Consider the following 12,561-nt stretch of genomic DNA (forward strand, 5'->3'; position numbering starts at 1 on the left):
CAAACTCCTCTAATACTTGTTTTTATGGTGCGATGTGCCGGAGGGGACGAGTTCAAACAGGCTCAAACAGACTCCGGTCTCCTGTAGGCTACTGAGCCAGGTCTAACCAACCTGGCAACTACGATCTTGAGACACTAGATGCCGGTGTTCTGCTCATTCTCCATATTCAACCTTTAACACTTTTACTTTTGATACTTTTTAAGTAAATTATGCTGATGATACTACTGCACTTTTATGGTACAGTTATGTTACTTTTAGTTATGTTATCTTGTGTTTTTTTAAAAGAAAGGTGCAAATTCTGGAGCGTACTGTGACATCGGTTGTTTAGATGCAAATGTGCAACCAGAGTTTTTCAAAATCTTCACTCTGGCTGGAGTTTTTAGAAAGAATCCTTTTCAGAGGAGAATTCTCTGTTTGCGTTTAAATTAAGTGCACAAACACAGGGAAATGTCTCTTGTTCTTAAAAATAACCGTCTACGTGTAAACGGGCCCAAGTGTCATATTAAATCAGTGACATTCGAATTTAAAATCTTTATTTCTCCAGTATTTCTACCCAAAACAGCCCAAGACAGCCGATCACACCAAGACTTTTCCCAATTCCTCAATAAAAGTTGATCTCAGCAGCTTTGTGAAGAGCTTAGAGGACCCTCTTTAAGCACTGTGTCGAAGTCCTTCTTGTAGTAAAAGCCCAGGACGGTCACAACCATGATGGTGACGTTTGAAATGAATGATTAGCGCTTGTATCCTACTGTACGAAGGGAGGGGCTAAGGACAGAGAGCAGAGCTGTATTTATAAATTCTGCCTACCCCGGTTTTAAGGCCTCCTCCTCCTCTTTTTAATTTACACCCTCTCCGGGGGAACCAGGGACCTTGCTGTAGAGATGAAGGTGGGGCTGAGACGGCCATATTTCCACCTCCTTCAGTCAGGATTTAATTTGGCATGTGGCCATCAGTGAGGTTGAGGGATGGCGGGCGGAGAGGTTCACGCTGGGAATTCTGGGTGTAAAATGCCAGAACACAAAGCAAGCGTTGACTTTTACGCAGTCAAAATAAGCTGGCAGCCATGTTTCCTTGGCCTGAGATCAGAATGAGTCCAGCAGCATTAAGATTCAACCCTGCACCCCATTTTTTTTCGTAGGTCTCGCTAATGAAATGGTCTCCTCATGTCGGACAAATGAATCAGCTGTTTGACTTGGCCCTCAAGTGACTCCAGCAGCAGGGAGGGAAGGGTCCGCACCACTCCCCTTCTCCTTCTCCTTCTTCTTCTTCTTCTTCTCTCTGTGCATGTTTAATGTTCGGGACATATTACCTCAGTGACCATCTGAGGCAACAGCCTTGGATGTCTAAAAAATCCAGAGAGCCGAAACAATTAGTGTCACCTTAATGATGCAACCCTGGCATTAATCCTTAGCGATGGAGCCTTTTTAAATCAACAAATCTCTGCCAGACTTACAGTGTTCCATCTCGTTTAACCTCTATTAACAAGAGAGCAATTGGGATTCAAGACACTGTGTTGTTGTTTTTCTTCCTCAACAGCAACAACACTCGGAGGCCAGATAGTAAAGTACGACGGTGCTTTATTCACTGTGTCCCGGTACCACTGGTTTCCACTCCCTGTGATTTTATGACCCAGGGACAAAGACGTCCTTTATGTCCCACTGTTGTTGTGGTTTTTTACTACCTGTAGCAACACCACAGTTAAATTACTATACCACTGTTTGATCCTCCTGACTACAAGTTTGAATTAAACTTTAAATTCATGCTGGACGATTTTCAAAAGTGTTCACCTTTTTAGTTTATTTCCTGCTGTTTCCCACGACCGGGAAGCCCATTCACTAATGACCTTTGTTATGTTACAGTGACAAAAAATGGGAAAGTGATGGAGCGAGTGGATGATAAATAATTAAACATTTCATTTATTATAGGGAAAGGAAAAGAAAAAGTTTTTTTTTGCAAAAGGAAATCGTTTTTTATTTATTGAAGTTTTCAGCTGTGTTTTTCACTTGCCTGATCTTCTTTTACCACTTTAAAGTTCATATATTGTTAAAAGTGAGCTGGGACACTTGGGACAAAATACACCTGCCTGGTACACTGGTGAGCATTTCAAAAGTGCATGAAATGCTATTTAAACATCATAAAGTTTGATTTATTCAATATCTTAAAGGTCCCATAATGTAAAAAGTAAAATCTCCATTTTTTTATATTTATTATAAAGCAGGTCAAGGTGTAGGTGTAGGGTGAGAAGTTCAGCCATCCGTGAGGAACCTTGCGTTGAAAGGAGCCAGTTGAGGTGGTTCAGGATCATCTAGTAAGGATGCCCCCTGGGCGCCTCCCTAGGGAGGTGTTCCAGGCACGTCCAGCTGGGAGGAGGCCTCGGGGAAGACCCAGGACCAGGTGGAGAGATTATATCTCCACATTGGCCTGGGAACGCCTCAGGATCCCCCATTTAGAGCTGGTTAATGTGTCCCGGGAAAGGGATGTGTGGGGTCCCCTGCTAGAGCGGCTGCCCCCACAACCCAAGCCCGCATAAGAGGCTGAAGATGAGATGAGATGAGGTCAAGGTGTTATATTGTGTGGACACTCAATCTTTTGGCTCAGTGAGAGTGGTGAGTGAATCAACTCACTGCAGTCAGGTGTGTGGCACTGATTGATTGATTGAGTCCAGGTGTGGGGAGTCTCCAGTGCTCTGTGCTGACTCATCATCTCACCATCAGAGGTCGTGAGAGCATCTCCCTGTCAAGTGTTTTTACAAAGACTATCCCAGTGTATTTGTTGTCCGTTGCCTGTTTTCTAGTGTATGGTAGTGGTGCTGGAGAGTTTGTCGTGTCTCCAGCCGTTTTGTTTATCAAAGGTCTCCCAGGCAGCCTTTGCCTTTTTAATTTTGTGTTTTCTGGGTCTCCTGGATAATTCTGGTTTGGTATCAGCTGCTTGGCAGTGGTGGTTGTGTTTATCTTAGTGCTTCAGTTCCTGTAGAGGCTCTGTACAGTTTTGTGTTTTTTTCCCCCTTTCCTATCTATCGCTATTGTGCTTATCCCTCTGGGATAACTTTGGTTATGTTCACATTGCAGCTCCAAGTGACCTGAATCAGATTTTTTTTGCTCATATGTGACCAATATCTGATTTGCTTTTGACCGAGTGAACAGCACAAGTCGCATTGAATCTGATATTTACGAATCAGAATCTTTTAAATGTGCTACTGAATCAGATACGAATCTGATTTTTTTTTTTTTTTTTTTTTTTAAATCCGATCGCAATCTGAGCAGCGAGTTCACATTTAATGCGGCTTTGACGTCATTCTGACCGGCGCTGCACTGTTTTGTAAATGAATGACAAAGTTGACGGGGGGGCAGTGTGCCACAGTCAGGGAGCAGAATATAAACAAACATGGAGGACAACAGTGAAGCAGGCGGCCAGTGGAGGGATAGTGAAGTTTTTAATAAATTTGCCGGCTGTCACCACACACTTTTTAGCATTAAGCCATAAAGTCCTACAATACCCGTTGCCATGTTCGCTTCTGTAAACACGGTTGTGGTGTGATGTCATCAATGATCAACTGCTCATGCGGGTCACTTCAGGAGCGTGAGCTGTTCACACAGCAATCCGTAAACAGGCCACATTTAAAGACGCAATGTGAACAGTCAAATAAAAAAAATCGGATTTGAGTATTAAGACCTGCAGTGTGAACGTAGCGTTTGAGACACCCTTGGGTCCGCACCTGCGTCCCAGCCACGATGTGATGTCAAGATAGAAAGTGCTGTTATAGTCATTCCCCGACTGCAATGACTGTGCGAAGACGCTTAGAGTGCAGATGCAGAGGACCTGGAAACGCTGACCAATCAGAGCAGCTTTTTCAGGAGGGGCTCTTAAAGAAATGGGTGCTAAAACAGATAGTTTCAGACTGAGAATACAGGTATACTCAGACAGACAGTAAGAGAAATAGTTTTTTTTAACATTAAGGAATGTAAACGTGTTCAAGTAGAAATCCAAAATACAAGTATGAACCTGATAAATTGCATTTGAAAGGATGTCACACTATATGTTGTAAATAAGCTTGTAAATTTATAGTAAATGAGATAAAAACAATGTGTTTTAAGAACATAATTGTTGTGACAGTGTTTTGTGTCAAAGGACTCTGTTTTAACCCTTCTTGTCTTCAGGGATGTAAGCTTGAAGGAGTCAGTCACAATCTCCACCTATGCCATCCACTTCAAGACAAAGTCAGAAAAAGATCAGTGCCCTGACGTAGCCGGCCCTGTGGTTGTCAAGGTAATGGGTGAAAATGGTTTTGTAACGCAGCCTCTGTTAGTCCTCTTGGAGTTCGGATTAGGTCTGCACTCCCTCCCTCCCTCCCTCTCTACATCCCACCTCTCCTCGGATCTACCAGCCATCTGTCTTTGGAGCCAAACGGGACGTCTAATAACCTGAACACCCCAGAGTCCGGCAGTCTCACTGGAGCCTGGCCTGCAGTCTCTCGCTGCTATAATAGAAGTGCATGTTCTCCTGCAGCATAAAGGTCAACCTGTCGTACTTGACCAGTTACTTGTCATGTTTTGTCATGTTCCTAAGATAGTTTATTTTATTTTGTTGCTACAGGAGAATGGGCACATTAAAATAATCCATGTGTTCCTGGTCATTGGCTTCTTCTTCTTCTTTTTCTTCTTCTTTGTGCTCACATGCTTTATTTGGTGTACAGAATTCTTTGCATGCCAGAAAATGAAAGTCTGTAAAATGCCCTAATGTGTAAGTTTTTTCATGTCGCTAAATGTATTTCATATGTCATTAAATAAAGAAAAAAGTTAAAGGTCCCATATTCTGCTCATTTTCAGGGTCAGACTAGTATTTCAGGTTTCTATTAAAAAATGTCCGTTTATTTCCTGTATTCACCTTCTGTCTGAAACGATCCATTTAAAGGCTCCTGACATAGTCCAGTCTGCTCTGCTTGGTCAGCATTTATGGGTTTTCTGTATCTGTTCAATTTCATGTACTGTATATATTTTTATTTTCTTGCGTTTGTTATAATTTTAGTTCATTACTATCCCTTAACAAGGTGCACATATGATGTAAGCAGATTTTAATGGTTAAAGTGAGCAAAAAACGTAACTGATAAGAACACAATAATACTGAAAATTGGGGCTTTAATTAAATCTAACTCCATGAAAACGTATTCCCATCAGAGTAAGCAGGGGTTAAGTAATTGTAGGCAGTTATGTCCTTTTTATGTAATAATTTGAGATATAAACTGGAGACAAAACAGCGCTGAGGTTCTGTCCAAAATGCTGTTTGTCTGGACAATGTGCAGCACATCAGAACATTTATTGTTTCACTCTTTCGCCGCGTCTTATTGATCTGCTTCATGTGTTAAATCTGCTGTTGCTTTCTCCGATTAGAGTGTGAAGATCTCTCCGTCTCTTTGTTCCAGCAAACTTTCTGTTTGCTGTTTTTGTGAGAGCGCATGTGTGGTCAGGTTGAAATGGTGGCCTGTCACACAAATTCCTTTTCATTCAGCTGGAACAGAAAGAAAGAGAGCGAGAAAGACAAAAAAAGTAAGAGGGAGAGAGAGAGAGAGTGAGTCAGAGGCCGGGGGGGGAGAGAGAGAGGGAGAAGGCCAAGAGACATTTGTAGTTGAGTGGAAGAGCACACACAATCCCTGGCACACATCTCTTTGAGTGTCATGTAAACCACCCATTCACCCTCTCTTTTTGTCCCATTCACTGCCTGCCACCCTCCCTTCTCTCTGCCGCACCCTGTGGCCTCTCTGCTTTGGACTTTGGGGGTTCGCCTGCCTCTATAAAAAGCCCCGTTTGAGCCCTGAGTGAGCTTCATTCCCCCCATCATGGAGAGTCAGAGAGTCCAGTCCTCGTACAGGAAGCGTTTTGGGCCTCAGGGCTCGGGCAACAGAGTTGGGGGCCTTTCTTCCAGCCGCCTGTCCTGGCATGGCACCACTCGCAACCTCAGCCACTCCAGCCCGGTGTCCCGGATCTCCTTCGGCTCAACCAACACGGCCCTTCTCCTTGGGAGCCCCGTGGACCGGCTGGACTTCTCAGCGGACTCCCTGATGAAGGCCCAGTACAAGGAGACGCGCACCAATGAGAAGATGCAGATGATGGGCCTGAACGACCGTTTTGCCAGCTACATAGAGAAGGTGCGTCTGTTGGAGCAGCAGAACAAGGTGCTGGTGGTGGAGCTGAACCAGCTGAAGGGGAAGGAGCCCAGCCGCCTGGGAGACATCTACCAGGAGGAGCTGAGGGAGCTGCGCAGACAGGTGGACGGTCTCACCACTGGCAAAGCTCGGCTGGAGATAGAGAAGGACAACCTGGCGGCAGATCTGGCCATGCTCAAGCAGAGGTAGGAGAACGCACAGTGGGACTCCTGTGGGTGGTGTGATGCAGTGCACCATGCTGTTATGTCTCTTGTTTGCCTTGTCTTTAAAGTTTGCACACTACTTATTTTTCTTGCTTGCATGATTATGAAAATGCATTTAGGTTTACGTTTCTTTGGATAAACAACTCAATAGCTAAAATATAAATGTAGACAGTAAAAAAAGACATGTAAAGACATAAATAAAAACATGTTGACTTGATGCTTAACTTTAAAATGAACTACTAAAAAGTCAGGGAACAGATGGAGGAAAAGGGAACCAAACTCCATCCTGCTTCTCCCTGAGGTTTTTACACGCTGGATTTCTTTTTTATCTCCTGCAAAATGCGCAAAAAATGTTCCTCTATGTATCTTTTCAGTTCAAAGTAGCACTAAAATGACATCCTCTCAATGCATCAAGATTTGCTCCCAAATGTGCTTTAGGATTCTGTGAAATACCAGGACAGGGAAAAGACATTGAGTTTGCACAGATTTACGGTCTCTCAGAACAAACTAAGACGTGGCATAGCTGAGAGTGTTTTTTAATTACAAATGCATTTATATGCAGATTTGGTTTGTCTCTGATTGGTTGGAATGCAGACTGCTGTGCTCTGCCCGAGCTTTACTCCTGGATCCCTCTTTACAAACTTGATCCGAACTGAACCCCTCGTCGCCATTGAGTGAGTGCGGAGGAATGAAGCAAACACAAAGGCAGCACTTCCACAAAGGACGCAGACAGCCAGGCAGATGTTCTCTTGTCCCCTGTTGCTCCAAAACACGGATTCACCTCAGTCACGCATCCAGCTTTCCTTTTTTTTACGTGGCATAGATCTATAATTGAATCCAGTGAGGAGAATAGGCGATTAAATGCCCCTGAGGGTGGAAAAGTCTTTTCCAGACTCCCCTCTACCCTCAGATGACCACACAGCTGCGCTGACAGAACGCAGAGTGAATGGTAATGGCCGTGGATGAGAATGTCAAAGGTCACTTTTGTGAGTCTGCTGCTTTTCTTGAACCACTCCAGCAAACTCTGCATGAAACTATACAGATGTTACCCAAAGTCTGAGCATTTATGTCTCAGATGGATTGCAGCGTGGTGTGCGTGCACACATGGACCCTTTGTTTTTGTGTGTGTGTGTGTGTGTGTGTGTGTGAACGCCATCCCGTGGGAAAGGCCTCTAGCTACTAGATTGGAGTGAATGTGTAATGATGCATAAGCTTCCCTTTCAGCTGAGCCCCCGTAGCCTTCTGAAGCACGCAGAGCAGCGCTGAAGCTCACCGTAAAAATCTGATCCCAAATGCTAGAAATAGGTTTTCATTTTTCATAGTGTGGCTCTTATTATGCAGGGAGTGTCATCTGAATTGCAGAAAACTGTATGCTTGTTTCTTTCTAACTGATGATGCGCCCTAAATGAGCAGCCAGAAATAAACAACACATCAGACAAAACTGAAAATTGAATAAAAAAAAACTAGGATTTCTGCTATTTAAAAACATCCCAAAGAAACTCTTATTAAATGTATGTTATGATATACATGAATATTAAATAAGAATGAATCTGGAAATTATCAGGATGCCGCTTCAATAGGACAATAAAGACTTGCTAACTCTTGCTAATTATGTCATTTAAGCACAAAACCTACAAACTGCTATTTTAAATGAGAAGAAATGTATATAATATATATATATATTTTGATTCGTCATTGCTCATGATCTCCGACTGCATGAAGCACTAAATTTTCAAGCTTTTGCCCTTTTTTGACTCGTTACTCAGGTTGCAAGAAGAGATTGGCCAACGACAGGATGCAGAAAACAATTTGAGCGCCTACAGACAGGTGATTCTGAAGATACTGAATTCATGATCTAAACACTTTGTACAGTACACAAAGGGCGGACCATGAGACACACTGAATGTGTGTCTCATGGTCCGCCCTCATTCCCTGTTTGTGCCTTGGTCTTTCCATAGGATGTGGATGAGGCCGCTCTTTATCGTGTCCAGTTGGAGAGAAAGCTCGATGCCCTGCAGGATGAGATCAACTTCCTGAAGAAGACTCATGAGGAGGTAAGAAAGAACATGCTCAATCAAATTTAACTATCACACGACCTGTGCCTTTAACCACCTCTTATGAACTTTTCTTCACTTCTTCCACTAACCCCCCCCCCCCCCCCCCCTCTCTCTCAGGAGCTACGTGAGATGCAGGAGCAGATCATGGCCCAACAGGTGCATGTGGACCTGGATGTATCCAAACCAGACCTGACTGCTGCTCTGAGGGACATCAGGGTCCAGTATGAAACCATGGCCACCTCAAACATGCAGGACACAGAGGAGTGGTACCGATCCAAGGTCAGGAAGACTCGGGCATGCCCTTTAATGATGTGTGCAGTACGGAAGAGTAGATACTTACAGCATTTTTTGCATTTGTACACAGTTTGCTGACATGACAGATGCAGCCAATCGAAACACAGAAGCCCTGCGCCAGGCCAAACAGGAGGCCAATGAATACCGCCGTCAGATCCAAGTGGTGACCTGCGATCTGGAGGCTCTCCGCGGGACAGTAAGTCCACTAGAAAACAATGCATGTTGCTATCATACCTGCTAGGGTAATCCGTCTTTGTAAAGATGGACATGATGCAGTGTCTTCAGTTACATATTTAGTGTAAAATTGCCACATAATTACAGAAAAGTCAGCAGCATTAGAACAGTGAAACATTTTGTCCTGTGTCCTCGACCCAGAGACAAGATCTTCCCTGATGTCAAAAATGTGCTTAAAAAAACCCCACAAAACAATTACAAACAGATGGTAAATGACCACCAACGCACACTCAACTACAAACAATCCAAAATGACTACAGTTTTGCAAAATGAGCACAAAGAAATGCTAAATGATTTACATGAATCAATCAAAAACATACACATAATGACTGCAAACAACCAGAAGCACGCAAAAAGACTAAAATAGATGCAAAACAACTATAAAACAACCACAAAATGACCACAAGGAAGTACAAAACAACTTAAAACTGATGCAAAACCTCATTAAAGATGAAGAAAAGACTTAAAACAGATGCAAAACAATCACAAATAGATGCTTAATGACCACAAACGCACACAAAACAACTACCGTGACCAAACTGAAGACAGGTAAGCAAAATGAGCACAAAGAGATGCTCAATGATTGACACAAATCCCTCAAAACATGCAAAACGACTAAAAATTGATGCAAAACAGTAACAAAAATAATCCAAAATAACCTGAGGAGGGGCAAAATGGTGGGGGCCTCTTAAGTGTCTGTGCCCAGGGGCCCATTGTCTCATAATCCGGCCACGCCTGTGCCCATGTCGACTCCATCACTGAGTTAAGACTAGAGTTGTTGAGGTCGAGAAACATCCTTACTTTTCTTGTCTCTCCTCTTTGAGAACGAGTCTCTGGAACGCCAGCTCCGGGAGATGGAGGACCGCTTCGCCATGGAGTCCTCCAGTTACCAGGATACGGTGAGCCACCTGGAGGAGGACATCCACGCACTGAAGGATGAGATGGCGAGACACCTGCAGGAGTACCAGGACCTCCTCAACGTGAAGCTGGCCCTGGACATCGAGATTGCCACCTACAGGAAGCTGCTGGAGGGGGAGGAGAGCAGGTGAGCCACAGCTCGGCAGACAAACAATGTAACAACAAATGTAAACAAGTCGTGACAGTACATATTCTTCCTCCGTCCTCGTTCAGGATCACCATTCCAGTTCAGAGCTTTTCCAACCTGCAGTTTAGAGGTCAGTATCAAATGTGACCCTGCATATTTTCTTCCCTTCATTGTTTTAGATGTTGCAGATTTTGAATTTTGAGATTTGGGCTGTGTAGCTTCCAAAACATGTCTTCTTTCAGGCTATAGTGGAAATAAAGCATGCAAATGACACATTTTAGATGTTTATTGGTTGTTTTATAGGTTGTACTTGGTGATATATATTACATGTAGTTATTGTTAACCTCTAACAACCTGTAGTGTCTTGTAAATGTATAATTGTTTTCTATACGGTAAACTGTTTTCTCAAAAAATTGTTTTTTCTCACTGGGACAGAAATCTTCACTTCAGTAGCACTAACATACACTAAACTCTCCACTTACCTTTCAGACTCCATTCCCTTCTCCATGCAACTAGGAAGTAGGTGAAGTTGTGCCAGAAACCCCCAAACATGCACACAAAGTGCTCAACCCCCGTGGGTTTACAAGACACCCAAAGTACCGTTGCGGTGTTCAAACATTTAATTTCCTTTGCCATTAGATTTCCTTTCTGCAGCACAACTCCAAGTTTTTTGTTGTCATGCAGCCAAAAGAAATCAACATAAATGGCTGTAATTTCACTGCACTTTTAATAGGACAGTAACACAAAAAAACGTAATCTCACTCTGTTTCACCGAGCTCACATAACAAAGTGTGTCCTCCTCTGCAGTGGCATCAAACCTGCCTGTGTGCACACAGGGATCTGTGTCTTTTGTTTAAGTTATAGTTCATGTAAAGTTCTACATTTTACCTTTTCTTTATGAGGCAATAAGTTTGTCATTTTGTTTTACACCATTTTTATTTATACATGAGACATTTAGCTCCTTATCTCCTGAACACCCATGTATTATATTATACAACACTGAGTAAAACGCGTTGAAAAGAGGATAATGAACTTGTTACACTTGGACTGCACTGATTGTCTTCTAGAAACTAACCTGGACACTAAAACCCCGGAGGCCCACGTGAAGAGGAGCATCCTGGTTCGAACTGTTGAGACCAGAGACGGGGAGGTAACTCACGCACACTGAAGCAGGACCAATCTGCACATTGCACCTCTCACTCATTCCCTCTGGAGGGCACTGTTGAACCCTTCTGCTCGTTTGATACTGTCGCTCAGCACACCTGATGCCATATTCAGCAAAAAACTCACCAGGGATTTGTTCTTCTTTTCAGATCATTAAAGACTCAACCACTGAACACAAAGATCTTCCTTAAAGTTCAATCCCCTGTCATGGTCTAAAGAGGATTAGGACTTTTTTGTTTTGTTTCCAAACCCAAAAGCCGCCCCATAGAGTCATCACATCATATATTTTTCACCTGCAGGCTAATCTGTTCACTGCCCTGCAACCACAACATAACCCGTAAATACTCCTAGACTCACTCATTACAACTTCTGCCAGAAGAAACATCTATATTGAGCTTTTTTACTGCTGTGAGTAGGAGTTAGGTCACTCATCTTAAATGGTCTGTAGCCTGTCCCAGTAAAAAACGAGTGGAAATGTTTAGTTTTAACTGACTCTGAGTTTTATTTTTAGCATTGTTTCATATTAGCTGCCATAGCAGAGAAGCCATTGTGTTGAGCTAATATGTAGCCTGTTGGAGGTTGACGTGCGGTTATGTGTATGTGAAGTGCGGTAAGGGAAGTCTGGGTTTTGCAGACATCCGAATTGGATTTAGACAAGAAATGAGAGGTATGTGTATGTTAGAGCAGCTTCCAGCAGAACGACAGGTGAAATCGTGCTGTTTTTTCTCGTTTTTTTTTAACCCTTGCCTGGTGCTGTTTTTATTACCTGCACAGGTGTTTTCAATTAGTGCACTCTCACTTCTGATGTGATTAGACAAGTGCTCAGATTGGAGCTGGACGGAGATCATGAAACTCAATCTCTAGAATGTCTTTATGTTACTTTTTCACACGTTACAACCCTTGACCTTCAGACCAAACAACCTGCTATGGCTGCTTTTGATGGGTTAAAACTGCAAAACCGCAAGATGCAACGACAAATGGTATGCATGACATACTGGACAGTCGGTAATCTGTAGAGATTCAAGGGGACATATTATGGAAAATTCACTTTTTCAGTGCTTGTGAACATACACTAACAACCCAGTCAGTTGTTAGTGGGCGAGCCAGCCATTCATCCCCTTCCTATGTCACATGCCAACATTTCTCATCAACAGGTTGGCATGAAATCTTACGGAATACAAAGTTCTATTTAACGCTGTGAAACGTTGACCTTTAGGTGACCGTGACTGGTTAAGTTTAGGCAATAAAAGGACTTAATAGAAGGTCCTTGTTTTGCTCAGTACACCGCCAAACATCCTGACCCAAAACCTCCTCCCTACGCAGATTCTGGCGCTCTTATACAACGTAACCTGATTTCCCTCTTTGTGTAATTTCTGCTGTAATAAATGTGTGGATAACATACGA

General features: G+C 43.1%; 1 protein-coding gene across 1 annotated transcript; it reads left to right on the forward strand.

The window, feature by feature from the left end:
* Nucleotides 1-5,833: 5,833 nt before the first annotated feature.
* Nucleotides 5,834-12,561, forward strand: gfap (glial fibrillary acidic protein; the record flags this gene model as incomplete). The annotated part of the gene is made up of 9 exons (XM_083931043.1): nt 5,834-6,345; nt 8,130-8,190; nt 8,322-8,417; nt 8,538-8,699; nt 8,785-8,910; nt 9,773-9,993; nt 10,080-10,123; nt 11,061-11,143; nt 11,307-12,561. 9 exons carry the CDS (start codon nt 5,834-5,836, stop codon nt 11,346-11,348), a joined length of 1,347 nt encoding a protein of 448 aa, XP_083787169.1. The 3' UTR covers nt 11,349-12,561.

The sequence above is a fragment of the Echiichthys vipera genome, assembly GCF_963691815.1.
Source record: "Echiichthys vipera genome assembly, chromosome: 17".
NCBI classification, from domain to species: domain Eukaryota; kingdom Metazoa; phylum Chordata; class Actinopteri; order Perciformes; family Trachinidae; genus Echiichthys; species Echiichthys vipera.